The sequence below is a fragment of the Lepisosteus platostomus genome, chromosome 13 (assembly GCF_059453375.1).
Source record: "Lepisosteus platostomus isolate fLepPlt1 chromosome 13, fLepPlt1.hap1, whole genome shotgun sequence".
NCBI classification, from domain to species: domain Eukaryota; kingdom Metazoa; phylum Chordata; class Actinopteri; order Semionotiformes; family Lepisosteidae; genus Lepisosteus; species Lepisosteus platostomus.
The window spans coordinates 16,048,468-16,076,320 of record NC_142623.1 but is presented as its reverse complement, the minus strand read 5'-3'; the positions used below and the strand labels follow the sequence as shown (position 1 = coordinate 16,076,320).

At 44.3% G+C, this 27,853-nt stretch overlaps 2 protein-coding genes across 7 annotated transcripts in view; one reads left to right on the top strand and one right to left on the bottom strand.

Annotated features, from left to right (window-relative positions):
* Window positions 1-27,853, top strand: part of dock6 (dedicator of cytokinesis 6) — a 71,294-nt gene that overhangs the window by 24,689 nt on the left and 18,752 nt on the right. For 3 of the 5 annotated variants that reach the window (XM_088603472.1, XM_088603470.1, XM_088603471.1), the window contains exons 13-39: window positions 976-1,069; window positions 1,300-1,462; window positions 8,923-9,040; window positions 9,451-9,521; window positions 9,801-9,939; window positions 10,460-10,561; window positions 11,917-12,003; window positions 12,495-12,726; window positions 13,621-13,785; window positions 14,123-14,298; window positions 14,847-14,951; window positions 16,224-16,313; window positions 17,300-17,395; window positions 18,042-18,182; window positions 18,960-19,073; window positions 19,228-19,398; window positions 19,777-19,916; window positions 20,772-20,941; window positions 21,263-21,414; window positions 22,386-22,568; window positions 22,787-22,913; window positions 23,041-23,125; window positions 23,741-23,837; window positions 24,338-24,472; window positions 24,711-24,863; window positions 25,295-25,453; window positions 26,245-26,345. In XM_088603472.1, coding sequence (XP_088459598.1) covers window positions 976-1,069; window positions 1,300-1,462; window positions 8,923-9,040; window positions 9,451-9,521; window positions 9,801-9,939; window positions 10,460-10,561; window positions 11,917-12,003; window positions 12,495-12,726; window positions 13,621-13,785; window positions 14,123-14,298; window positions 14,847-14,951; window positions 16,224-16,313; window positions 17,300-17,395; window positions 18,042-18,182; window positions 18,960-19,073; window positions 19,228-19,398; window positions 19,777-19,916; window positions 20,772-20,941; window positions 21,263-21,414; window positions 22,386-22,568; window positions 22,787-22,913; window positions 23,041-23,125; window positions 23,741-23,837; window positions 24,338-24,472; window positions 24,711-24,863; window positions 25,295-25,453; window positions 26,245-26,345 — 3,566 coding nt within the window. The remainder of the gene's footprint in view (window positions 1-975; window positions 1,070-1,299; window positions 1,463-8,922; window positions 9,041-9,450; window positions 9,522-9,800; window positions 9,940-10,459; window positions 10,562-11,916; window positions 12,004-12,494; window positions 12,727-13,620; window positions 13,786-14,122; window positions 14,299-14,846; window positions 14,952-16,223; window positions 16,314-17,299; window positions 17,396-18,041; window positions 18,183-18,959; window positions 19,074-19,227; window positions 19,399-19,776; window positions 19,917-20,771; window positions 20,942-21,262; window positions 21,415-22,385; window positions 22,569-22,786; window positions 22,914-23,040; window positions 23,126-23,740; window positions 23,838-24,337; window positions 24,473-24,710; window positions 24,864-25,294; window positions 25,454-26,244; window positions 26,346-27,853) is intronic. The other 2 variants (XM_088603474.1, XM_088603473.1) reach the window with 2 other exon arrangements.
* Window positions 2,193-5,347, bottom strand: angptl8 (angiopoietin like 8). Of its 2 annotated transcripts, XM_088603475.1 has the most exons (5): window positions 5,064-5,347; window positions 4,312-4,663; window positions 3,964-4,125; window positions 3,347-3,457; window positions 2,193-3,082 (listed from the first exon to the last, which is right to left on the bottom strand). In XM_088603475.1, exons 2-5 carry the CDS (start codon window positions 4,639-4,641, stop codon window positions 3,071-3,073), a joined length of 615 nt encoding a protein of 204 aa, XP_088459601.1. In that variant the 5' UTR covers window positions 4,642-4,663; window positions 5,064-5,347; the 3' UTR covers window positions 2,193-3,070. The 2 variants fall into 2 exon arrangements, with proteins under 2 accessions (XP_088459601.1, XP_088459603.1); XM_088603477.1 differs by lacking the exon at window positions 5,064-5,347 and having other exon boundaries at window positions 4,312-5,009.

Here is a 27,853-nt window from a genome sequence, read left to right as displayed (position 1 = left end):
GCCTACCATTGAGAATGTGCTGCCATATGGACGTACCATGAATTATGAGCACATGACTGAAGCCAGCAATTGAAAATAAACAGACAGGGACTCCTCTCATCAATGTACTGTACTGACCTTGGGTCAGTCCCAGCAACCTCCCTATCTGCTATAGGAACATGATCGAATTGCCCAACAGCAGCACATTACAGAAGCACATTTCAGAAGTCTTATTAGTTTGTTTCAGATATTTCACAATGTTAATGTTTACCTGTTACAAGGATCTGGCTGGTAACTGAGAATTGTTGCTCAAACCCTCGCAGGACTGTTCATACAGAGCTGTGTTTAGAACTTGCTAGCTCTCACACAAGAGTAGGACTTCTTTCTTCCGGACCTCTTGCCCTTCCTGTAGTTCTGATTGGATGTTAAGCAAAGAAGTAATTTTTTTAAATAACATTTTGCTGTTCTAAAGTAGCCTCACCTTTCTGCTTTGGAATTAGTAACCAAAACTGTATAAAAACTGGCCTTAATACCAAAAGATTCACAAAAGATATTTGTGAAAAATTAAGCAAGTAGATCACACCTTTTCTGCAGTTGCTGATCTGCGTTGTCACATTGGGAGCCAGATCTGGGTTTAAATGCACTTGCAGACACTGTTCAAATTGTCCTAAGACTGTATTACCCTTGTTTCATCAAGGTGATCCCTTGATGCAGTTGCATTCAGTCAGCTGCCATCCACTCAGCTCACTCAACAGTTTGAAGAGGTGAATATGGCTGAACGCAATCTTAAAAAAATTTGAACTGTGTTTGCAAATATAGCTGATCCCTTGTCAGAAGCCATGAAACAGATCCTGAAACAAGCCTGTGAACTCTGTTGGAACGACTCTTTGGGTTTCTGAAAAGTGAAAAACGAATCTCCTTTCGCTGTGGCAGAACGTGTACCTTGTGTTTGCAGTCTAGGAAAGTGCTGTGAAGGCAGGTGTGTCTGTGTTTCAGGAGGGGGATCGCCTGAGTGACGAGGACCTCTACAAGTTCCTTGCTGACATGCGAAGACCCTCCTCATTGCTGCGCAGACTGCGGCCCGTCACAGGTGAGCGATGGGAAGAACTCCTACATACTGAACAAATGCTAAGCGCCTTTGCTGGCGTAGTTTCTTTTTCCTCTGTCAGTGTGAGTCAGAGCTCTTATTCAGATGGGTTTTCAATGAGAATGTGAGATACAGTAGGAGACCATAGAAGGCTAGCCAGCCCTGCTTGCTCACAGAGTGTCTAGCAGGTTGATGCTAAGCAGTGATTGTACTGTCCTGACCACCCTCCTCAGCCCAGCTGAAGATTGACATCTCCCCCGCTCCGGACAGTCCACACTACTGCCTGTCACCCGAGCTGCTGCACGTCAAGCCCTACCCAGACCTGCGTGTCCGGCCCACAAAGGAGGTGCTGGAGTTCCCTGCCCGCTACATCTACGTCCCGTACACCACATACAGGTGTGTGCCCCTCACTCAGACTGTCTTCGACCGCCTTTGCCTTTCAGGAAGTCCTGCAGAAGGTCTTAGCCAGAACACTGACTGCAGTCTCCATTCCCTCGACTGTGGCAGGAGATTTCTTCTCTGATTGTTGGCAGGCTTGAGACTGGAGTCAGTGGCCTTATCTGGAAGAACAAAAACCTGACATGGGACGTATGTCAGTGCTTTACAAGTTAATGGCTGGATTACCTGATGTTGCCATGATGTTAGAACCCCAGCTTTTATTGTAGTCTCTTTTGTTACCAGCAGAACAGTTTCTGCTAATTGCCACAGTTTACTAATAATTTAATGCCAAAAATACAAGTTTACTAATATTTTTTTCTTAATTTCAGTGATATAATACAAATTTCACAGATACATTTACTGCAAGTTCATATAATACATACAATAATGTAAAGGATAAATCTGTAATATAAAGAGATGCTGAATAGTCCAGGACTCTTTTAAGGTGATTTCAAACTGGGATTTTAAATTTGTGTTTTTCCAGTAGTATGTGAATTGAGGTGTGCTACCCCTCAGATTGGTATTCTTGTGAAGCATAGTACACATAAAAGATTTTTAAATCTTAATTGAAATTGACGTTTGTTTTTAAATAACACAGGCAAGGAAATTGCACAGTTATTCTACACGTTGAACACTGCTGACCCAGTTAGTGAAAAGTCAGTGTGGAATAGGTTTCATAATTGTAAACTTTATTTTACACAACATCTTTAATCATCTTAAAGCACATTACAATGTATAAAAAGAACACATCACAATAAAAATAAAATTTTACAAATGCTGCATGTAAAAACAGAAGATAATCACTAAAAAACCTTCGTGAAAAGGTTTTCGGCTACATATATATAAACGGTTGACAAGTCTCTAATTCAGGGTGGTGTTCCAGAGTTTTGAAGTATAATTTCAGAACATAAGCACAGCAGCAAACGAGACCAATTGACTCTTCTAATCTGTTTGATAGTTATTTAGTAATTGATTTCAGGATCTCATCCATCTGTTTCCTGAAAGAAGCCTGGCTTGGCTTCTACAGCATGGCTCTGTAGCTTGTTCAGACTCCCACAGCCCAATTGCCCGCAAATCTAAATTCTCTGCACTCATCCAATTTGTCTCAATACAGGAATGGGACCACTGCAGAAAAGACATGCAGTGTGGATAGGGAACCTGGAGTGCTATCTTTTTCATAGAGTTAATTTACAGGCTTGCCCAGAAAATTCTAAATTTCTCCCATGCCTTGAAAACAAAATAAAACAAAAAATCCTCTGGTTCACTCCACTACAGATGTCTCGGCTCCTGCATTAAAAAGTTACTGAAGATTAGCCTGTCTAATTCCGTGAGATTCCATAAGAAAGTTTGTGAACAAAGCTGGATCCTTCGGTTGGCCACGCACCAAGCTTTAATCTGGGTCTTGCTGAGTGCCTTTCATGAGTGTTCAATTCCATTGCTCCTAGCTCATTGTTCAGCGTTGACAGATCTCCAGCCTGTAAGGAGCGCATGTAGCTTAGGATGGTCCTGGGGTCGTTGCTGGGTGGCCATCAAGAAATTGTAAGTTGCAGATGTACCTTGACTCACTCAAGAGTCAATCTGAAAGAAAAGGCCTCTCTTAACACACTTTACTTAAGCCTACTCGAGTAAAATGCCCTGTTCTGTACAGTAAATCAGTACTCTACTCTCATCATTGTAAATGAGAATTTACACACAGTTGAGTTTTGTGACTAAATCTAGGATTAAATCACAAATAAATACTTTACTTTTACAGCTCAGAAATAACCAAGATCAAATATTAAAATAATTAAAGAGAATCGTCTGAATTGTTTCTCTCAGTTGCACTGCTACAGTATACTGTACCAGGCGCTGCAGTTGCATCAGCTGTCTGCTCTGCTCTTCCACCTGTTGCCTCTGTCTCTGCACCAGGACTGCGAGGGTCCTCAGAACTTTGTAATGTCTCTCGCTCAGCTTCTGCACCCCAGAACACAGACAGATGCCAATTAGAGAGCAGGACCGCAGGCTAGGCCTCGGTAAAGTCAGTATGGAGAACAGTTATGTCCGCATGTCTCGTGATTGAGGGAACGTCTTTCTGATCTGAAGCTGCTGATCTTCCTTCAGTTAAAATAACTAGGAAAAAAACATGTATGATAGCTTAATTGGAATTTTCAGAATAGTTCATATATACAGTACTGCTAACGTCCTTAATTGTGCTCCTTTTTATCATAGCATGTATCCCAGAACTCAAAACAAACAGCCTTACTACAATACTGAAGCAATACTTTAGTGGCTCGATACCCAGCATACCACCAATCAGACACAAACACCACAGTGCCCGGTCACTTGGTCTTTTGAAAGACAGCTGTGTATACACCGTGGTGCCCTGCTTCTTGGTTTTAAGTTCACAGAGCCCTGTATTATTTGCAACTTTTGTTGGAATCTGCTGAGAGAGGCCCTAAAGAACAGGTGGCTGCGCTTACCTTGAGGACAGAGATCTGCACCTGCGCTGAGCTCTTCTCCATGGTGCTCACGCTCTTCTCCGCACTGCTCACCTGCTTCTGCAGGGACTCCTGGTGCTCCAGCACCTTCTCAAACAGCTTTTTAATACCCCTGGCTTGGCGCTGCAGCTCGGCATCCTCCACCTGCATGCCACATGGTGACACTGCAAATCAGTGCTGATGGCCTTCCGCCAATCTTTGGGCACCGTTCAGATGAAGATGAAGAACTGACCAGAATGTCTTCAGCTAATACACAGTATTCAGATTTAGTCAAAATAAGCGCTAATGTCAAATCTTGGATGCTGGTAGGATAGTGAGGTCATATCTCACCTGCAGCTGCCTGACAGCTGTCTTCACTTGTTCTTCCGCTGTCTTGGCGTCTACCATTTCCCTTCCCAGCAGGCCTAGCTTCTCCTCCTTTGAATCCAGGCGGTGGGATATACGGGCAAATTTGTCATTGGTGCTGTGGTACATCTCGTGTAGTGCCTGGCTGAACTGCAGCACCCCGTACATCAAGACGTTGACGTCGTCCACTGAAGCCACCCTCTGGTGTTTGCCAGGTGGCTGCCCGTCATCCAGCAGGTCTTGGGTGGGCATGGGCAGTCCTGGACCCCATGTTGCCAGCAGAACCCCGCAAAGCAAGACCAGGGAGCCCTTCATTTCGAGAAGCAGCCAACCAATCCTAATGACACCCAGCACAGAAAACCCAACCTTAGGGCCAACTAATTGAAATGCATGAAATCACCTATCAAATCTAGAACTCAAAGCTCTGAGTTTTATTCTTCCAATCCAGAGCAACCCTGAAATGTTATCTTTGTGGAACCTTATATCTCACCGTAAATGATAATGTATACATTTTAACTTATATAATATAAGAAATCCCTTTGTCCAAGTAAAGCAATGAAATAGAGGCATGTAACTTGTATGCTAGACTAAACCTTCATCCATGACTGCTGTCAACAATGGTAAGTATTCTAAAGGCTGCAAAGTGATATCTTTTGTGTTTTGGTCCTGTACTGTGTAATCACTTGCTTGTATACAGGACTTCTGTGAGCTCATTTAAGTTCCAGCTTCAAACCTACCTACTCCCTCACTTCTGGTACTCCTGTGGCTGTGCTGATGGGTGTGCGCAAAGGTGCTGTCAGCTGGCGTGCTCAGAGCAGGGATCGCAGGTTTTCTCTTATAGTTCAGCCAGCTGGGTGTGCTCATCACAAAAAGGTTTTTGAGAGGCTGTTTTAGACGCCCACCCCCCTGGTGCAACTATTTTTTTTTTCAAACATCACCTCATTAAGTAGCAATCATTAACCTTCCAGTGTCTGTCCTGTGTTTGCCATGACCGAATATAACTTGCAGAGCCTTCCTGCACTGGCCTTGACATCCAGGGAGCGGAGCAGACAGGGGCTGGTACACGCACTGCTGCAATCTCTTTTGCGAAACAGCCCTTCTGTGTCCAAGATGGTGCTTCAGTTTTCACCTGTGTGACCAGAGGTTGGCAGTACACTGGATCGAGGAGCTTCTCTGGGTTCTTCCAGCCACTAAAGCATTCATAGAATTATTTCTATCCATCATGGGAGTTTTTTGTGCCAAAAAGTGGTAACTTTGCCATATGTGATGAGATGTAGAAATTCAATATTGATAGAGCCCTTTGATTCAAAGGCTCTGGCACAAGGTTTTGTTGTTGTGTTCAAGAATTTCTCAGTTTCTGATAAAGAGGTTTGCAGAAGAAATTTACTTCAATCAGTGAAGCAAGCAAAGCAGCAAAGCTTGTTGAAAGATTTACTTGTGTTCTCTTTTCGTGAACATTTTAAATTCGTGAATTTTTTTTAAAACTTTTGATCGTATGTAAATGAAAGCCCACATTTAGTTCCTGGCTTCACAAAACTGGTAAACTGTTTAGCAGAGCCCATATCTAGAGCTGTTTTCAGACTCTGTGTTTTTCCAATGAGGAATATACTGCTTAGGAAATTGTTAGCAATTTTGCTGCTTCACACAAGTTTCTCTGGAAGCCCACGCAGGGCTCTGCTCCAGACGGCTGACTGGTTTATGCTGACATCAGAGCACAGGCTAGCCTGTAGTGGGCGAACTGATTGGGCTGGCTTTTTGAGCCCAGCATGCCGCTGTAGTATTGAAGTGGTGTCTGGGAAGCACCCAGATCTTTGTTTTCCTTTACTTCCAGCAGAGTGACCTCAGCTTGGCCGGATTCGATTTTTGTGATAAGCACTCTTGTTTTCACTCGCTCAAGACCTCACCCACTCTGTGAAGTTTAGAAGCTATTTTCCCCTCATAGTTTTTAGAATCCCTTAGTTCATTTTATTTAACATCTTTATTTTTCACATTCAAGAAACAGAAAAGCAATTTAGATTCAGAAAAAATGCTGCTCTTGAGCAATTATTTCAGTTCAGGGTTTTATGGAATGTTATTTACCGTAAATTATTTTTTGTCTTTTAATTTTCTTTCTAGAATTGCATTCATTTCCTCCTGGTAATCTGCAGCTCTGTTTTACCATTTATATGTGAAGTCTTCCTGTGTCCTGATATGAACAGTGAGGCTTTTTTTCTTTTATCCTGCAGCATTAAAATGAAAGTTTCTTCTTGACCCCAATTTTCACTGGATTGAACTTCTCTTTGGTTTGAGATCATATGAAACACTGGAACATTAACTTACAATGTTTTCAAAATAAAGGAGCCTGAATTGTACCTCGGCTACACAACCAGGCTAATTTATTTTGATATCCTGATGAGTACCCAGTGTTGAAGACTTGGGGGGATGGCTGTGCCTGGGCTGCTGTTGTGCGGGGTGCCTGTGGGATCCTGGTGTTGCCCTGTCTAGGGTGTGTTTGTACGCTGGGGTTACAGCTGGCATTACACACCTCACACTGTTTGCTTATTTGAGAACAGTCTCATAGGTCGGCCTCTCCGATGAGTGCATGCTAGCCTCGTTCTTGAACTGTGGGTGTTTTTGCTCCCACTGTCTAGAGCCCCTAATCATCTTCAGTGTGCTCACTGCTGCCTTGTGGTTCCAGTAGATTTGTACAGGCAAATGGGAACAGAGGCCCAGTCTGACATCCATTACTTCAACCATGAGCTCTAAATGGCTTTTCTCGTGTATGGGTGCTTTTATCTTTCAGGCAGTTAGGAAAAAAATCTCCCTTTACTGCATTCTGATTTCGTGCATATTTGTTAAGAGTTTTTGTTTTTCTACTCTACGGTTCTGGGTATGCTAATGAATGGCACTACAAAAAGGACAATATTAAAGCCATGTAATGTCAGAAACAGATACAAAAATGATTGGTAACGTGTTTTTTAGCCATAACAATTTAATGTTTAGAAAGATTGGGTTTGCGTAAATTGGCAAACACTGTTCAAAATAGTTTCAGCAATTTCAGTCTGTTCACCAAGGTGAGACCTGCTAGTCCCACCTTTGAAGGTAACTGCTTCAGAGTGCTAGTAATAGTACAGTAATGGATGGTACAGTAATTGGTAAAACGGTGTTGGGAAACTCTTGCCTTGAGAGATTGATATGGATTGAATACAGTTATCGGACCATTGTGACCTGATACGGGTTCCTAGCCATGTTGCAACAGTCGTGTGTGTAGCACTCTGGAAATAAGAAGGCATTGCTGGAGTGTTAATAACTGCACAGAACTTTGAGTCATGTTTAATTGTCCATGATCACTGTGTATTTTCCTCATAGCTGCTGTAAAAACATGTTTCTTCAATGTTTTTGCCCCTAGTACAGCTGAACAGCTTGCAATTTCCACTAACCCCTATGATTTTTTAAGAGCTGGCAGTGTGGGGGGAAAAAAGTAAACATTTTCAGTTCCTGACTAAGCAATTCTAAATGACAGTAGTTTAGGTTTAAAATTGCTTTGGTTCATCTGATATATACAGTTCCCGATAACAGTGAGGGAAAATGTTTTATATCAGAACTCAGTCATACACAGATGGGCTTATATCGCTGATACAAGGAATCCCCACCATCACCCAGTCAAATCTTTCAGTTACAGGCAATGTGTGTGGTTGGCTTCAGGAGAATGAAACAGACATCCATGAGCTTCCCTGACCAGAACAATCCCCTAAATATCAAACCTGTACAAAACCTGTGGAATGGGGTGGAATTGTGCAGTTTCATGCAACAGGCCATTGTCCTTCATCACAGTCTCAGCTGACAGAGAAAATATTTCAGTGGGACACATTCTGCAGCTGGCAGAGGTCCATGGTGTTACACGGTGGGCAGTTTGGCCAGTCAGTTTACAACATGCCAATGGAGAGTCGTGCCCGGGCTGGTGTTGAACGGGCTTTCTTCTTTACTGAACAGAAATTCCAGAGCGGTTTCTTTTATTGGAAGTCTAACAGAAACGAACGGCATCAGATTCTGGGTTTGCCACTGGCAGCTAGCAGGAGGTTCAAGGTTACTTTGGGCTCTCGTGTGTTTTGGAGATCAGAGTTGACAGGAGATCTTTGCCAGCCTGGCTCATTGTTTCAGCAGTCAGGGAGCACACAGCACCTGCTGAGAGGGAGCCCTGCGTCCTTCAGTAACCTTGGCTGTTTGTTTTGGGCAAGAGTGCAGGTTAAAAAAAGACACCATCTGTTTGGAGACCTGCACAGCAAATGTGGATGCCTGAATTTTAAAAAGAGTTGAGAGTTCTTTTTAAAATCACATCTAGTATTGGCTATATCTTAACAGCATGCAATGGAAAACAGTAAAAATAATCCAGTTCTAGCCAATTAAGAATTAAATTTTTTGTAAGAATATGCAAATTGTATATTTTGACATATAGCTTGGCTATAAGTCACAGCTCAGTATACTTTCAGAGAGGACTGTAGGCAATTTCCTGACCATCTAGACTGAAAAATCCTGAAATGTTTTCAATGATTGGATTGATTCTCTTTCTCCTGCTCCTTTTCTCTCTCCCTGTCCTCCACTCACTATCTCCATTAGGAACCTCTTGTACGTGTACCCCCAGAGCCTGAACTTCAGCAGTCGGCAGGGCTCAGTGCGAAACATTGCTGTCAAGGTGCAGTTCATGGCAGGCGAGGACCCCAGCCAGGCCATGCCTGTGAGTAGACACCCCCTGTGCCATCAATATAGTCTCCATTTCTCCTGCCCTGCAAGTGCAACACAGCACAGATCAGGAGGAGTTCATTTTCTAATCTTGTAGGAACTATCAGCTGTGCTGTGATCTGCCTCCTGCTGCACAGCTATTCTGTAGTAGTACCCCTGCTGATACTCATCTGTTTCCATCTTTATATATCAAATACCTTTGATCTAATTTTTAACCAGTATGTGGGGACTTGTATTGTAATCATTTACCTCATGTGCTTTGCCATGTATTACTTTGAATTTGTGTGTGTCAGACTTTGCTGGACAGTCAGATCATCCCTACAGTGCAGACTATTTAGTAGACTATCTGCCTGTTTGAATAGTTTTCTCTAGATATCTCAGCATGGTTTTTGGCTGTAACTGCAGGTTATTTTTGGGAAGTCTAGCTGCGGGGAGTTCTACAAAGAAGCCTACACTCCAGTCATCTACCATGACAAGTAAGCCCCTGAAGCATTTGTACTGAACATATACACTAGTCATCACATCTTTTTATTATCTTTGAATGCATTGTTTTTTATACATACACAGTATTTGAGATTGTTACAGTTCTGCTATAAGGTTTTGCTATTTTGGAAGGGGAAATATAACCTAATGTGGAGTACCCTTGCTCTCTGAAGCATCAGCACATGAAATTCTGAGAGTCTGTGAAAGACCCTCATATGGAATTGTTCCCTTAGTTTCCTTAATCCTGTGTTCTTCCTCTCCTCTCCTTCCAGAACTCCAGAGTTTTATGAGGAAATAAAGCTGAAGATCCCGGCGAACCTGACAGATAACCATCACTTCCTCTTCACCTTCTACCACATCAGCTGCCAGCAGAAGCAGAACACACCCCTGGAGACGCCTGTGGGATACACGGTGAGGTCTCGGGCCTGCCCCCCTAGTTGCCTTTCATAGTGCCTGAGACAGTCTTTCACTTTCTTGGAAGGGATAATAAATACAATTTTATTTGTGGCGCATAGTAGGAGGTGAAGGGAAGATTGTGAGTACCAGATTGTTCACCTACAGAAATCAACTTTCGACCATATTTCACCTCAGTGTGCATAAAAGATTAAAAGTGAGAGGAGACCATTCGGCTCATCTAACCCATTTGCAAGTTGGTAGTTAATTTATCCCAGGATCTCATCCAGCTGTTTCTTGAAAGAAGCCAGTGTATCAATTCCAAGCTTCAAACACATGTAATGTCACGAATTGCCCATGTGTTTCTAATAGCAAATAGTTAATTTGTAAACAAGTTGTACTTCGGAGTTTTCTAGCTGTCATTCTTGATTGTGTTCATCGTGTGTATGTTAGCATACTGCCATTTTAAGTTTGTTTCTGTTTGCTCCACTGAAAATAATGAGGTCGCTGACTCTGCTGAATCTCTCTCTCTCTGTAGTGGATTCCACTAATGCAGCATGGCCGTCTTCGAACAGGCTCCTTCAGCCTGCCTGTGTCTGTGGAGAAGCCCCCCCCTAGCTACTCCGTGCTCACCCCTGATGTGAGTATCTTCCCTCAAAAAAAGAAGGCTCTCCAAGAACCCAACAAAATCTCAGACCGACATGAAACAAGTCTTCAGTTTCACTGTTCTTTTTGGGTTTTGTAGGATTGCCATGGGATGGTATGGACAGTATGTGCTTTAATTATTTTTCCTAATGTTACTTTTCACATTCTTTTTAATTCTGAAATTCAAATGCTAAACCTCAGGGCTTAATTTTTTTAAAATCTGAGTAATGGTGCAAGTCTGACACTTCAGAACTGAAGAACTGACACTTTTCTTCAGAACTAATGAGATTTTTAATGGCAACAACACCTCCAAACAAGAGCATCTGTAGTTAGAAAAAGACTTAAATTATCCACACTGTTCAGTTTTTAGATAAGTTCTTTGAGAAACCCAAGATGGCTCAAAAGCTGGAAGGTGTTGCCTTTATGGAGGTTTGACAGGGTGAATTTGCATGACATGACAGTTTAAAGCAGTTAAAGCAATCATTCACTTTGCTTTGCCATGATTGCCCACAGTGTGCATTGTAGTTTCATTATTTGGAGTGCATAATGACACTGTTCCAGAGGTGGGACTTACAGGACTCGCAGGTGTTCAAACCTGTTGCAGTGAGGTGCAGAACTGCAGTATCCCAGCCTCCTGGGCAGAGCAGGAAAGCTCAGGACAAGGTCCGGAGCCTGAATGCACATGCTGTTGTGCCACTGCGTGGAGGCAGGGTTCGAATATATTGGGGAGTCTTAGGGAGGGGTCTCCCCAAAACAACCTGATTTCTTCACAACACCCTCTCTCCCACCAAGGACTCCTTATCGTATGTTTCCAGGCAGGTTTAGCCGAGAGACAACCAACCCACAGACTGCTCTGGTTCTGGCTCTGCCAGATGTAGAGAAACTGCTTTTGCCATCATGTTGCATCTGTCAGCACATGAGACAGAATAATGAATGCATCATGCAGCGTTGTAGAAGAGTGAGATATAAAACTGCAGCTTTGGTCTACTGAAGTAATGGAGGCTCTTGGTACAATTTGGGCATATTACAGCATTCAGGAAGAGCTTGAATCCTTGAAAACAAAGCAAGCATACAGTTTTCCCCATAAGCTGTTTATGACCTAGTATATCTCCTCATAAAATGTAAACTGGTGCTTTCTAATACATTTCTCTGCATCTGCTGTGTGTGATTTCATGACCCAGCTCAGGCCTGCTCAGCTAGGTCAGTGTTTGGTGTGGGGTGGGGTGCAGCTGTGGAAAGGAGGTTTTTAGGATCTGTTACATATACTTTGCTTTTCCTGTTGTATGGCCCAGAAAGGATGTTGCAATGCATGATGGGTACATTGGTAATTCAATCAGTCTTGTCTCACAGGTGCAGCTGCCTGGTATGAAGTGGGTGGACAATCATAAAGGGGTGTTCACCGTTGAAGTCACTGCAGCTTCATCAGTGCACACACAGGTAAGTCTGTGTTCTAAGCATGCCAAACGGGTAAATGCTTTCATTATAGCTAAATATACTGCTGATGTGCTCAGATCCCATGTTTGAATCCCACAACCATGTTCAAACCACCTGAGCCACCTGATCCCTTTCCTCAACTAATTCTCTAGGAGTAAGCTAAAGAAAGTCCATAATGGGGCCTAGCAGATCATTAAGACAGAGTTAATCCGATTATGTACTGTTAAGTTAATTGTGGGTGCATGAACACAGCCTCCCACAATAAATGGGATCCATCAACAGGTTACTTCTTCCTCATTATTTACAGTTAGTTATACTGGAGCAAATCTAGGTACAACAGTAGAGTCCATTGTGGGTTCCTGAAGTTAAACCCATAATCCATAATTAGGAAAGCAAACTAGGCATGTTTTCAAGCACACTTGGGGGGCAGTGGAGTCTCATTCCTTAGCTGTAAGAGGCTGAAGCTGACTAAGTTCTCATGCGGGCTGCCTCAGGATCCCCACCTGGACAAGTTCTTCACACTGGTGCACGTGCTGGAGGAGTACTCCTTCCCCTTCCGCCTGAAAGATGTCATCATCACTGAAGGCAACGTGGAGGCGGAGCTGAAGAGCAGCATCGGCCAGCTGCGCTCCGCCGTGCTGGAGACCTGCATCCGCTTCCTGCACCACCTGCTGAACAAGCTCATCCTTCTGATCGTCAGGCCCCCTGTCATCGCCGGCCAGATTGGTGAGGCTCCAGCTGCTCACGCACAGGAACGGCCCGAGAGTTTAAAGGCTGCAGGCTGTGGATGTTGCTTGAAGGCCCTAAATGGGCTTAGAGAACCCTTCCAGGAAACCTTAAAAAGTGGTGTATTTTGCTGATGTAAAAGTTAGAGTTCCTGTGTGCTTTTGCTTCTCTTGTTGTTTTTTCTCTTTCTCTCCCCATGTTTCTTAAAATTCAGTTTAAATGTGCTCAGTTGTCATCACTGTAAGATTAAGATTACCAAAGCAAAGACAGATACTGTAGAAGGATATCTTATATATAAGATGCTTTTGTGCTTTTCCATATTTATCTTTTTGGGCAGCACCATAATACAATATCGGCCCTATAGTCCATAGCAGCTGTTTTAACAGTTTCTAGAGTGAGCACTCTTTTTTTCAGTTTAAATCTAAGAACTTATCTGTGATTAAGGATTTGAAAACTTTTCTCAGAAACTGATTAATACCCATTTCCCCTCCTGCTTTTTTCCAAAAACTAAAAATACTTATCTCTCCCACTGTAAATATGTTTTTCAAAACAACTTAAATTTTATAATTACTCCACAAAATGAGCAGTTAATCAACAATAATCATGTTAAGGAGTCTGGTAAGGCGACTAAAACAATTAGACGCTGTACAAGTCGACTTTAAAAGATACGTAAAGATTATATTATTGTTTTTTTATATGTTGTACAGTACCACAAAAGTATAAACACTGAAAAGTTTCTCTCGATATGCAAAACAGGTGCTTAATATAACCAATTTCAAGCTTGCATTTCCCAGCTCCACAGATTTACAGATGTTTATCCTCCTTTGGTAAGACTTTGTTCTGTGGTTTTGACTCCTTTTGCTCACACACTCTTCCCTCCCTCTGTCTGTTCAGTCAATCTGGGCCGGGCTGCATTTGAAGCCATGGCTCTGCTTGTGAATCAGATCCACAAGAACCTGGAGGGCAACCAGGACCAGCACGGCCGCAACAACCTGCTGTCCTCCTACATCCACTACTGCTTCCACCTGCCCACACTGGAGACCGGGCCCCCCAGCTCCTGTGAGTGTTCGAGGACGTGGGAGAGACAAGGCCCAGCATATAAGGGAACATGAAACTGTCCATCACAGAAGCTGTTTCCTCTGCACTTAAGAGTGTTAAGAACATATAGGCTATTTGGTACCAGGTGGCTTCCTTTTCCAAGGAAGACAAAACGTTTAGGGGGCTGCCCATTTGATATGTAAAAGTATAGGTTTTAATGAAAGGGCCCTCACAAATATTCTACCTTCTGCTCTACAGTTTGTGATGTGATGAAGGGAGACCCTAAACATGACTGCCATCACTCTGGGACCCCTGGTACTGATGTAGCCTTTTGTGTTTTTCTCTGCCACCTGTAAAGATACGGGAAGCGCCCCTTATGGGATGCCCATCCAGTACGCCACCCTGTCCCGTGCCACAGGCCGTCCCAGCAGCCTCAACCTCTCCCGCTCCAAGAGCATCAGCAACAGCAACCCTGACCTGGCCAGCACGCCCACCTCCCCTGACGACGAGGTGCAGAAGATCATCGGAAACAAGGTAGACCCCTTCCTCTCTGTCCACAATAAGCATACTGTGAGAAAGATTTTCTGTCTCATTTTATTTTAGTAGGATCCTCTATTATTGTTATTACATTTTTTTTTAAATTTAACATTAAAGTCACAATATGTTCATCTGTCAGCAGTAGCTCCTCTAGAGAAGGATGACCTGCTGATAATACAGTTGTCACCCTCTGTTATACTGAGAACCTGTCCTTTCCTTGCAGCAGCCCTGGTGTATTTTGCCTGTTTGAAGTATTGAAGTGTGAATCAGATTTAATCTTTTTGGGAGAGTCCTGTAGCATACTGCAGCCAGCCGCTAACTAATGGTGATGGATGGGTAATATGCAGATAAAATGATTTAATTGCTTAACAATGCAATCCTTATTCCAGCGCTAATGCCGGACCAAGTTATTCTCATTCCTGTCTTTTTGTTCCCAAGTTTCTTCCTTCCCTCTCCTCCTCCCCCTGTTCTCTCTCCCTCTGAGTTTTAATCCCTGGTTGGGGCTGCTCTCCCGTTTTTCTCTCTCTCCTCTCGGGCCGGTGCAGGGGATTGATCGCTCCCACTCCTGGGTTAACTCTGCTTACGCCCCTGGGGGTCCCAAAGCCGTCCTGCGCAGGAATCACCCCAACTCCAGCAGTGACCTCAAGCAGGTGCTTTTACCCCTCTTTGCTTGGGGATGGTGTGTCTGAGTGTGAGAGCACTGAATGTCACAGTGCCGGGGGAGACTGAAATGGGTTTTAAGGGGAGAATGTGTGTATAGGCATGCTAGAAACTGCAGCCATTACGCCAGTACTGTAGTTCATTAAGAGCTCAGGAGGAATGAAGATCTGCAAGCACACTGGCCACTCCACGTTTGAATGTATAATCTCCTTCCTGAATATGAGAGGTCAGTTTGGTCCTCACTCCTAGTTTGCGGGGATAAGGTATAAGGAGGAGCATTTAAGCTTCTTTGGGAATGATGTGTACTTTAAAATGCCACATGGCAAAGGCATCTTCAGAAAGGTTCTAGCAGGTATAACAGTGGTTCTCAAGCTGATCTATGAGGACCCCTGTCTTTTTTTGTTACAACTGAGATTTAAAACACTTTAAGCTCCTTTAAGATGAGTGTCTTAAAATGTTTCAGGATGCATCAAGACTAAAATTAGGGAGCTGCCTAAATGAATAAGACTGAAATTAGTGTCACTAAAATGTTTATCAGCAGGACACCTGGAGTGTTTTCAAAACCAAGACAGAGGACAGAAACTGGTTTAAAAGGTCTAATCACACAAGTTGTTGACATAAGAGAATCAGTGAGCCTTGGTGGTTAAGGAATCAGTAGAAAATGAACAGTGTATGAGACAGGGGTCCTCTGGGAGCTTAGCTGTGCTAAACCTTAACCCATGAATCAGTCAGGGACAGGCTGCTATTGCTGCACCAATCACTCTCCTGCGTGCTGCTTGCTTCACTCTTGTATCACCTCTATAGAGCCTCTGCACCCTTGACATCACCTCCATCCTGATCCATCGCGTTGGTAGCATTTATCCTGGCTCCAGGTTAGGAGAAACTGGAAATATATTTGTGGTAGCTTTGGAGGGGGAAGCTGAGAAACAGTGACTCTAGGAGGCTTACATATTGCCAACCAGGAATGAAAGAGGAATTTTATCAGTGAAACCTCCTTGTGAGCCAGTATTGAAGTTCAAGGTCAAGTAACGGCTGTTATACCCCAGCCGTCCAAAGAGCTCCACTTCCACAGACCTTTGCAGGAGAGGAGAATGGAGTTCAACACCTCGATTGGAGCCCCCCTCCGAGAGCTCGGATTTCTGTGAGGATCATCGCTCATCTCTTCATTTTCTCTCCATGCTTCACCACCCCACCTCCACCACTTTTATATCTCCTCCTGTCTGTTTCTCTCTCTTTCGGCCTCCTCTCACCCCTGCCCACAGGCCTCAGAGCGCTGCCCTAATCGCATGTCTGCCTTCCTGGAGGGGACTTCTCATGCTGCCCCCACCCCGGCTCGGCAGACTGCCCGCAAGGTAGAGTATGGGCGCATGCCCGAAACACCTCTGTCACCCATCTGCAGGCTGTATTCACATGCCTCTCTCAACTCTTTCAACCTGGGGGCCAGCTTTTCAAAAGGTGCTCCACTGTGGGGCTCTCTTCACATCACTATGGGAAGCATTGACATGAATTTGCACCCAGCAGAAAAAAAATATTAAACACCCCTGAATTTCAGGTAAGATCAGGGTAAATGTTTTGACACCAGTTTTTTTTTTAACACCCGTTTCATCAGCATTTCTCAAGTGCAAGATCAAAACACATTTAAAGAAACCAGCAATTAAAATAAATCAAGTTTGTTTTCTTTTACACTTTTTGAAAACTTGGCCCAAATGTCATCCTTTTCATCCTTGTGAATCAGAAAAAAATAACTGGAGAGTGTCTTCAGCACTGGAAATGTGATGCCAGTGGGTGGCATCTTGGGCGCTCTGGGGAGCCAGTGTGCGTGATGTTCTTGAACTGTTAGTGCCGAGGAGTTGGGAGAAGAAATGGAGTGGTGTCTCCTAGCACAGTGGTCTTGTCCCACGCAAGGTCAGGCACTGTGGGGTTGGTATCCAGGGAAGAAAGCCCAGAAACTGAACTTGTCAGAAATGTTGGTGGTGTTTTTCAATGTACATTTTTGGGTGCTTAAACCATTGTGTCATAAACTCAGTCCCTCAGCTCACTCAGTTCTCAGTGACTTAGTTTAACTCATTGAATAAGTAATTTTATTCTTAGATCTTATTAAAACTTAAATAATTAGTTTCATTTTAAATGTTTTCAGGTCAAAAGCATTTTTATTTGTGTTTGCTTGTAATTTTTTGATTAACTTATATCTAACTTTTCAAGAGAAGAAAGGTAATGAAAGATGAGTTCACTTGAGTGATGAAGCTTTGTCAGTGGCTGGTAAGAAATTGCAGATGAGGTCTTCTCTGCTGATGTCTGAGGTTCAGTGTCACACTAACCATGTCAATGCTGTGTCCAGCTGCTTCATGAGGAACTGGCCCTGCAGTGGGTGGTCAGCACCAGCACGGTCCGTGACGCTGCCCTGCATCAGGCTTGGTTCTTCTTCCAGCTCATGGTGAGTCACTGTCCTTATGCCTTCTACACAGCTGAGGCCACGTATTATTGTGCTGCAGAGGGTGGGCTTGAAGGCATGTTGATGAAGGATTATAGATGCTGCTGGTAGCATATACAGTACATATACATTACACACAGATACCTGAAGAAGGCTTCCATGACACCAACAGAAGGCTCCACGGCAAAAACGTTTCTTTTCTCTTTTCTGCATGGAAAAAAACGTTACTTGTTCATTTACAGTACATTGCACACATACAACTAATGTTTTTTTTTCGTGTGTCCCAAATTTGTGAGGAATTTGCCCTGATGTTGCAAACAACCATTCAGTTCAACATTGCACTCATACTCAAACATATTGCATTACACTATACATACAAACACATACAGATAATATTATTAGCACATGTTAGGCTGATGCAAAACCGTTGTCCTTAGATCTACGTGTCCTGTTTAATCTAGGTTTTCATTCAGTACTGTAAGGAGTTAGTGTGTTCTCAGAATAATGTAACCAAGGTGCCTTTATTTAAAGTAAAACTTTGTTCTGCCAACTGAGGAAATGCATTTAATGGTCTTTCATGGAGATGTTACTGTTTGTGGTTGTAACTGAAGAGCCTTGCTGTTTGACCACTTGTCTGTCCACCCATCAGGTGAAGAGCATGGCCCATCACCTGTACCTGAGCGACAGGCTGGACACCCCCCGCAAGCAGCGCTTTCCAGACCGGTTTGTGGATGATATCTCTGCGCTGGTGTGCGCCATCAGCGCCGACATCGCTAGTCGCTACCACAAGGTACAGTGTGGGAGGGCCAGGGTTCGTAGCCCGCTTGGGAGCAACCTCTCTTTCCTCACAAACTGCAGCACTGATCAGCCTTTACTGTCGTTGTCAGATACAAGACCATTTAATCGATATTTAGGCGTATGATTGCATTTACAGGGAAGTGCCTGTTTCATTTGAAATCCCTTATCACTAGTCCCTCACAATCCCTAGGCGATATTTGGGATGTTGAAGGTACGATTGTTGTCCCTAATATAGGGTCAGTTGTATGGTTGATATACCGTTTTTAGGCTGTACATTTGAGGTAATCTCTTTTAAATGTATTGAGTGACCTGCATTATCTAATGTTGTCACTGCATAGGCATGGGACTCCCAGCCTCTGCTCTTCGAGGGCTCGAATGTCCTCTCTGAACCCTAGGTATTTGGATTTGGTTTTTATAATACACATAGTTCAAGGCTTCCAAAGGTTGTGTAAGAATAGAGGAAAGGTTAGAAATGAGAGGAGGTCATTAATCCCACACAGGGATCTTGCCTTGCTGTCACTTGAAGGAATCCCAGAGAATCAGCTTCAACAACATTGTTGGGCAGCTGGATCCACACACCCAAGTTCAATCCTACTGTAGCTTCCATTGCACACATTTAATAATAACTGCACTTGTTTAAGAGCTTCAGAAATGTAGATAAAAGTTTGTTTGGTTGAGTTGCTGAGAATTCCATGTGGAATGGAGAGGTCTCTTCCTTTGACTTTCTAATGGTGTCTCTTCACTCACATGCCCTTCTCGTCTCTCCCAGGATGTGGAGCTAATTGAGCGCTTGAACAGCAGCCTGGCCTTCTTCCTGAACGACCTGCTCTCTCTGATGGACAGGGGTTTTGTCTTCAATCTTATCCGCTCCTACTGCAAACAGGTACCAGCGGATCCTGCACTGGTCATCCTTGTTCACAACCCCTGCTGAGCTTTGCTTTGACGTGAAGTTTTTTTCATAGTATAAAGGCCTAAAGAGAAACTGTCTCTGTTGTATTTCATTTTTTATGTACACTGTTGATAACCATTTTTTACAGATCGGCAACAAGCTGCACACAACTCAGAACCCCAATGCACTAGTGGCTTTGCGTATGGACTTCGTCCGCATCGTCTGCAGCCACGAGCACTATGTCACCCTCAACCTGCCCTGCAGCACACTGAGCCCCCCAGCTTCCCCCTCCCCCTCCATCTCCTCCGCCACCTCGCAGGTCAGTGCAAGGCCCAGCTCTGCCTCCAGACTCCCTCTGATCAGATTCAGCCCTCGCTCTTCTTAAATCCTTCGCTCTCCATCTCTCTTCCCTCTCGCTAGTCGAGATCTCTGTCCTGATGTCTGCTTTCCACTCGTTTGTGGCCTTTCTTTCCATTCCTTTCTCTCTGGAACTCTCTCTCATTCCTGCCCCCTTGTTCTCTCCTGTCTGTCTGTCTCAAACTTTCTCTTTCTATTTCTGTTCTCTATCTCTGCCCTCTCAGACACCCTTCCCTTCCTGTTTATTAATCTTTTCCACACGTCTATCCCTTACTACCTCTTCCGCCTCTTCATCCCTCTCTCACTCTGTGGGCTCTTCCCATCTCCCTCTCTTCTGCAGAGCTCTGCCTTCTCCAGCCACCTGCAGGACCTGCGAGTCGCCAGCATGTTTGAGCTGTCCGTGCCCTTCCGCCAGCAGCACTTCCTGTCGGGTCTGCTGCTCACGGAGCTGGCCCTCATACTGGAGCCTGATGGAGAGGGGTGAGTGCCCACAGCTCCTTCATATGGCAGTCTAGTACTGCACCTTTTCACTTCTGCGGAATTGTCTGCTGCTATGAAAGTCATTTCTAGATCTCTTTTCTCAATTCTAAATTCTCACTTTGAAGTTTGCTGAATAGAGTGGGTTTTAATATTTTTGCACATCAACAACTATATAAGCAGAAGTCCTTGATTTATTGTGTAAATTTAGAATCCCCATTTATTTTTTGTTATACCCACCCAATCTGGAATAGCCAATTGTGTTTTTTCACATCTGAGCTCACAGCTTCTATTCCCACAACCGCACACCAGGAAGTATAGGCGGATTCCTACAACCCTACCACTCGTTTTTTAACATGACAGAGGCAGCACAGCCCTGTCACAGCTGATTGGAGGAGACCATGTCCATCACCAAGAGCACGACATGTCTGGGAGCTCCTGATAGGCTGCAGAGGTGATGGAGAGCCCAGAGAGCTCGGTCTCATCCTACCCTTGTCAGTGTTCAGCCAATAGTGCGCAACTGCCTGGGGAATCCTGATCACAACCCAGACTCGAACCCGTGATCACAGAGCTCAACATGTACTCAGGCGAGTACTTTTACTGGTGGAACCACCCAGGAGGCCTGGAGAGTTTTAAGTGGGTGAATCTGGAAAGTACTTTCATCTAAGTGATCTAAAATTTACTTTTTAGTGATCTATTTCTCACTTTGCAATTGCAACCTTTTAACATTTCAAAAGGTTTTTAAAGACGTTTGAAAGGGTGCACGTCTTCATTACAATGTCTACAAATAGAGAGCTAACGACAGGTTTTGATTTTCCTTAAGAGTTCGAATCTCCCCTTTCTCTGTCTGGTTCATAGGGTCTTCTTCCTACACAAGAAAGCTATCAGTGCCGTGCACAACATGCTGTGCAGCCATGACTCGGACCCGCGTTTCACTGACCCCCAGGTTCGCACACACTTGGCCCAACTCTACCTGCCCCTCATCGGCATTGTCATAGAGACGCTGCCCCAGCTCTATGACTTCACAGGTGGGTGTATATGAGCCTCTCTCTGGGAGCCCCTGGTCCTGCCTGCTCAATTCCAGCGCTAGAGCAACTCATCGAACATAAAACAACTGTGCTCATGCTAGGCCATGTTATCACCATTTCCTCTTTACATTGACAGAACCGATTAGCAGTTAAAAGGTATTTGCCAGGATTATGATTTGTACAGGAACTCCTTCTCTGAAGGAAGTATCCACATTTATGTTTATTGACCTTTATGAGTCCTGGGACAAACAGTTTGCCTTAAATGGGTTTGGGAACTTGAAGGTGATTCTAGATTGTTCTTTTTTGTCTGTATGCACACAGAAAACTCTCCCCCCCGCGTGCGCCACGCCTCAGCGCTGGCTGATGACATCGACTCCGACAACGGCAGCAGTATCAATCAGTCAGTCGCCATGGCAATTGCTGGCTCCCCTCTGCCGCACTACAAGGCCAATCCCTTCCAGCTACCCATTGTGGTAAGTGACATCACTGCACACAATCACTTCACATCAAAGGCTCTCATGTAACGAGGGTATTGCCCTTAAAAGTGTTTGTGCTTGACCACTCCCCCACCACAGCAACATCACTAGCAGTGTGAAACCTGTGCTTTTTGAATTTGGCACAGTTTGTATTGCATGATTGTCAGTAGTCTGACTTACAAGTTGAGTACTTAATTAGACATGAGGCCTGTGAGAGAAATCCAGCTCATGTTTCCTGTCTTGCCATCCAGCATGTGAAGTAAAGTTTCTGGGCAGTAGGTGGCACCGTTGCCCCTTTTCAACAGAGACTTTCACTGATTTAGCAGGCCCTTTCCCTAATCTGGACATAAAGAGCTTTCACGTTCAAAACTCATGAGCCAGTCAGGTTGTGTCAGGTCTGATTTTGTTTATGGAGAGAATAACAGGGCAGGGCCTGTGCAAGCCTCACGATCAGGATTTGCATAGTCACTTGGTGACACTTAAAGTCACTAGAAGTCTTAGTTCACTTTGTGCTATTGTTAAGTTGAACAAAATTCTACAAAATTGTTGTTTAAATCACATTTAAGTATTTTTTAACCTCTTGATCTAAACCATTTGACAGTCCTCCATATGGGTTCATTGTGGAATTAAATATTGCAAAATGTGTCCAGGCGGTGCTGCAGCTGCTTTAAATCTGTAGTGCGGGAGAAAGGAAATTGTCTACTCCTCCTCTGGGTCAGTGCCATGGTCATGTGTGGTAAAAAAGTTGTTTTGATTCATTCAGACCTGTGAAGACCTCACTTTGTCAACAGTCTTCATAGCATTCCCTGAGTTTGGTTTCAGTGTGTGGCGTTCTGTAAGAGAGCTCTAGGTAAAAGTCTTGTATCAAGATCAAGTTAATTTCAAGTAAATCACATTGCATGATCTAATGGAAACAAATGGAAAGGAGCTGCAGTCACAGTCAGCTGACTCTGCGTGTCTGATTGCAGGCTGGCAGGCAGAGCAGCATCTTGTCTGCAGAATCCAGCCGGAACCTGCTGATTTGTTTCCTGTGGGTGCTGAAGAACGCGGACAGCGAGATTCTGGAGCGCTGGTTCTCCGACCTCTCTGTTCTGCAGATCAACCGGCTTCTGGACCTGCTGCACCTCTGCCTGTCCTGTTTTGAGTACAAGGTAGAAGCCTTTGAATCACTAAGGTCAGAACTAACAGTAGAACACCACTCTTCCACTGAAAGGGATTATTTCCAGTCAGCTCTGTTAAATGTTCTCACTGAGGTCTGGCAACAGCCCGAGTGAAGGGAAAGGATCTCTTCATTGAGCAGGGCTACCCTCACGCCAGCTCTCCCTCCGTGACCCCTGTTTGTGATCGTGTCCCTGTCTCATTGGTGCAGGGCAAGAAAGCCTTTGAGAGGATCAACAGCCTGACCTTCAAGAAATCACAGGACATGAAAGCACGCCTGGAGGAGGCCATCTTGGGCTCAATCGGAGCACGGCAGGAGATGGTCCGTCGCAGCCGAGGTAATAATCGTGCAGGCAGGGTTGGATGCAATCTGTGATACTGTTGTCCTTACCAGTTGTAACCAGTCCTAGTGTTAATGGACTAGTGTATGAACTTTCTTGCTTATGTGTGTGCGTATTTGTGCAGAGAGGAGCCCGTATGGTGGCCAGGAGAACGTGCGCTGGAGGAAGAACATCACCCACTGGAGACAGAACACAGACAGAGTGGACAAGTAGGTCTTCTACCTTCAGTCTTCCTGGGTTTTGGATCATTGCCATTACGCAATCAAGCTTAAGTGCCTTTAAAGGATATTACCACGAGCAGCACATGTTTTCTGTTTAAAGTCAAACCAAAAATTGGATACATTATTTTGGGGTCCACCAAAGGACTCAAAGAGTCAAGGCTGTCGCTCAGAGCTAGGCTCTGTGATTCAGATGTCGCAAGTTAGATCCTGGATCATGTCTCTAGATTATTGGGTGGAGTTAACTGGGTTAGGGTGGTTAGAGTGGTCATTAGTCGGCTTTCAGGAAAACTTCAACTTGCAGGGTCCCAACATGTCAAAAAGATGAGTGTTGGAAGAGCGTGTCTGCAGGTGTGCATTAAAACAATGCAACAACAGGAGACTTCAGATATAGTGGATATGTAATAAGCAATTGGCAATTTCAATGTTTTTATTAAAAAAATAAAAGATCCAGGGCATATTATTTGAAAAAAATCATGGTATGTAATGGTTCCAGTTAACATTCTGATTTTATATGGAGCTATGGAGAAGAATTTGGCATTGCTAGCCAAGCGGTGATTTTATGGCCTAAGTATTGTCTGACCCTGCTGTGTGTCTGTCCTTCAGGACTAAAGCAGAAATGGAGCATGAGTCAATAGTGGATGGCAACCTGGCCACAGAGGCCTCACTGGTGGTCCTGGACACACTGGAGATCATTGTCAAGGTAGACAGAGAGCTGCGGGTCTCTGGGACAAGAAAATAAAATGTTTGTTGTGCCACCTTTTTAAAATACAAACAATCTCCCTAATCAGTTATCGGAAAGATGGACCGAACAGATATTTTTTTGAAGTTCAGCAAATAATTAACGGAAAAAGAGCAGTGTCCTGACTAGATCATTTCTCAAGCTAGTTCATTACATTAAAGGTTCATTACACTGTTAGGACTTGTTATGTTTATAACGGCCTTTTTATGCAGTTTAGTGACCACATTGTTTATTGATAATTCATTCCATTTTACCAGGAGCATACCAGGTTTTCTTTTCTGTCTCATTTTTCTACCCTTTGTATTTGTCGTTCTCTGTCTCCCCCTGCTGTCTCCTTTCTTGATTGCTGTCTTTCAAATACCTGATAAATGTTATTGGAATGACAATTAGGTACTGGTAAAGTACCTGAACAATATTTCTCCCTCTCCCTTTCTCTCCGTGTAAACTTCTCTCTCTCTCAGACGGTGCTACTGTCTGAGACGAAGGAGAGCATTCTAGGAGGGGTCCTCAGGGTGCTGCTTCATAGCATGGCCTGTAACCAGAGCGCCCTCTTCCTGCAGCACTGCTTCGCCACGCAGCGCGCACTGGTCTTTAAGGTATGCCTTTCTATCACTTATCTGGAGAACAGGACTCTGCTGTCCACCGTGCCCAAACCAGCTTGCTGGTCTTAACTTATTTTTTGTGTTAAAACGGGGACCCACTGTGTTAAGGTGTGAATTGCAATGCCCATCATGGCGTGTCAATCCTAGATTGAGTGTGACGGGGGACAGGAATGTGGGTGGGGGTAGTGTACGTCATGTCACGGGGATGTCAGCCTTTCTCTCTCTCCTGCAGTTCCCTGAGATGCTGTTTGAGGAGGACACAGAGCTCTGTGCGGACCTCTGCCTGCGCCTCCTGCGCCACTGCAGCAGCAGTGTGGGCACCGTCCGCAGCCACGCCAGCGCCTCGCTTTATCTGCTCATGAGACAGAACTTCGAGATCGGCAACGTGAGTCGCAGACACACTAGAGCCACGGACAGCAGCTACAGTTACATTCTCGTAGTATTTTAATATAGTGTCAGACATACCTGTATGTCCACAGAGGAAGGCTTGTAGTTTGACTTTGTATTGCACAGTGGTCTAGTATTGGAGAGACATCTTGAAGTGAAGACCTCCTACTAAAAAAAGTGTTCATTTCTCATGACACAGGACTTCAGGGTCCACATTGAAAGCCTGTAGTGTCTCTATTCCATACTAATTTACTAACATACCAAGTGGTGAAAAAGAGGCATTTGTATCCCATTGTATGTTGCCTGCATACAGCATTGTGTGGAGAATGTAATGCAGATGGCTATAAAGGTCAGATGGCACTAGCGCTGTAGGGAACAGGCCATGCCCCTGTGTTAACCTGGGGTTCTTTCTGTCTTTGTGCTGTCTAGAACTTTGCCCGTGTGAAGATGCAGGTGACTATGTCGTTGTCCTCCCTGGTGGGAATGTCTCAGAACTTCAATGAGGAGCACCTGCGCCGCTCTCTGAAGACCATCCTGACCTATGCCGAGGAGGACCTAGAGCTGCGGGACACTCCCTTCCCTGAGCAGGTATTCCACCAGGGCCTGTCTAGATCTAGTCTAGGATTTCCCCACTTCAGGCCTTTGTTATGGGATTCAGTCCAGCAGCCATGATGTCAGTAGATCTGTGCTGCCTTGAAGTGGCCAGAAATGACAGTTCAGAGGTGTGCTCCTATACTTTCTCTTACAAGAGACAACTCAGAGCTTGATGTTCTTTAAAAGCACTTATCGTTTTAGAAAAGTTATAATAGTATAATTTCTGAGATGTTTATTTTCTTCTAATGTCAAGAAATACCAAGTTGCTAGACTAATGTAACATTACAAATTATTTTTTATTTTTATTTATTTAACATTACTTTATTTACCCTTTACAATTTCTTGCATTAGGAATTATCTTTACGCATACCCCAGCTTGCTCTCCACGAGACACAGATAGGGAGAGAGCCTGGGGTCAGAGCACAGGGTCTGCAATTGTACAGCGCCCCTGGAGCAGTTGGGTTAAGCGCCTTGCTCAGGAGCCCAACGGAGTAGGATTCCTCTGCCAGCTGTGGGATTTGAACCAGCAACCTTCTAGCCACAGGCGCAGATCCTTAGCCACAGAGCCACCGCTCCGTCCCATTTTACTAAAATAAGAATTAACTTGCTAAACCTTCATATTGTGTGTGCATATAAGCACATTTTATGAGCAGATGAGGACCAAGAGGAGATATTTGAAACTGGTTGAGGAGATTTAGACTTCTGGCTGGGCTTTGAAACTTTACTGAAGCTTGGACTGAAGCCAGTCCTATCCTTTTTGTGAGAGCTGTCTGTCCCTGCTGTAGGTCCAGGACTTGGTATTCAATCTGCACATGATCCTCACTGACACGGTCAAGATGAAGGAGCACCAAGAAGATCCCGAGATGCTCATTGACCTCATGTACAGGTGAGCAAAGCAAATTTCTGTCCTCTGCTTTTCCTTATTGCCTAGTGTGTGCCCTCCCTTGGAACACTATAAACTTGACACAGCAGCTAACTATATGCAAAGGATATGTCACAGGGCAAATACAATACCCTTTATCACTCATTGTAAGCAATCTTAAGCAGCCAATTTCACCCTGCAACTCGTAACTGGCAACCCACTGAAGCCAAGCAGGTGTGAGCCTGGCCAGTACCTGGATGGGAGACTCCTGGGAAAAACTAAGGTTGCTGCTGGAAGAGGTTTTAGTGGGGCCAGCTGGGGGCACTCACCCTGCAGTCCATGTGGGTCCTAATGCCCCAGTATAGTGACGGGGAGACTATACTGTAAACAAGCACCGTCCTTCGGATGAGACACAAAACCGAGGTCCTTACTCTCTGTGGTCATTAAAAATCCCAGGTCATTTCTCGAAAAGAGTAGGGGTGTAATCCCGGCGTCCTGGCCAAATTTCCCATTGGTCCTTACCAATCATGGCCTCCTAATAATCCCCCTCTGTGAATTGGCTTCATTACTGTGCTCTCCTCCCCACTGATAGCTGATGTGTGGTGAGTGTTCTGGCGCACTATGGCTGCTGTCGCATCATCCAGGTGGATGCTGCACATTGGTGGCGGTGGAGGGGATCACCATTACCTGTAAAGCACTTTGAGTGGAGTGTCCAGAAAAGCACTATATAAGCAATTATTATTATTATTATTATTATTATTATTATTATTATTATTATTATTATTATTATTATTATAATTATTATAGCCATAAGGTACATGCAGGATCAATCAGATGGTAGACATTGTACTCAATCACATTACAGATTCAGAATCCTGTCACCACTATACCCAATAACAAAGCAGATGCAGGACTCCACTTAAGCCAATCCGAATGCAGATGTGCAGGTCTCCACTTCCATGTGTACTCAGTTATAGAAAAAACATGTCTGAATTAAATAATGTGACAGCCTTTTGCTTTTCTGGCAGTGAAAGATCTTTACGGGAATTATCACAGTGAATGAAAACCTTGCTGATTTTTTGTTCCTCAGTCATGCCCAGTTAACAGCTTGTAAGTGCAAGATAAATGGAACAGACAGGTAAATCAGAGCAGCGCTGAAGTGCCCCCTGCGAGTCAGCCAACCAGTCAGTCACTCTAGAGAGCGATAGTCCCGTGAGCCAGAACAGTCCGAGCGGATTAGCAGATTCCAGACCTCCTGCTGCACTAGCCGGATCAACCAGGAATTAATCAGATGGTCTGAATGGATCAACCAGCATCATGGGACTTGAGTAACTCTTTATACCTCAGAAACATGTCTGTCTTTGCTATTAGACAGGGCCAACCATCCTCATCTGGCTGTGTCAATTCAGTTTTTCGATAAGGGGATTTTCAATCAGCCCTGTATTCGTCTCTGGGAACTGCGGCTAAGCTGATGCTGTGGTTGGTGTCTGAAAAGGAGGAAATGGCTCTTCAGCAATGTGTATTGGATGATC

Excerpts from the sequence above, each read along its gene's own strand:
- angptl8 (XM_088603475.1), bottom strand. The coding sequence starts at position 4,641 with ATGAAGGGCTCCCTGGTCTTGCTTTGCGGGGTTCTGCTGGCAACATGG. Across the intron at positions 4,126-4,311 it reads CAGCTGTCAGGCAGCTGCAG|GTGGAGGATGCCGAGCTGCA; the intron begins GTGAGATATGAC and ends TGTGGCATGCAG. Across the intron at positions 3,458-3,963 it reads TGCAGATCTCTGTCCTCAAG|AAGCTGAGCGAGAGACATTA; the intron begins GTAAGCGCAGCC and ends TCTGGGGTGCAG.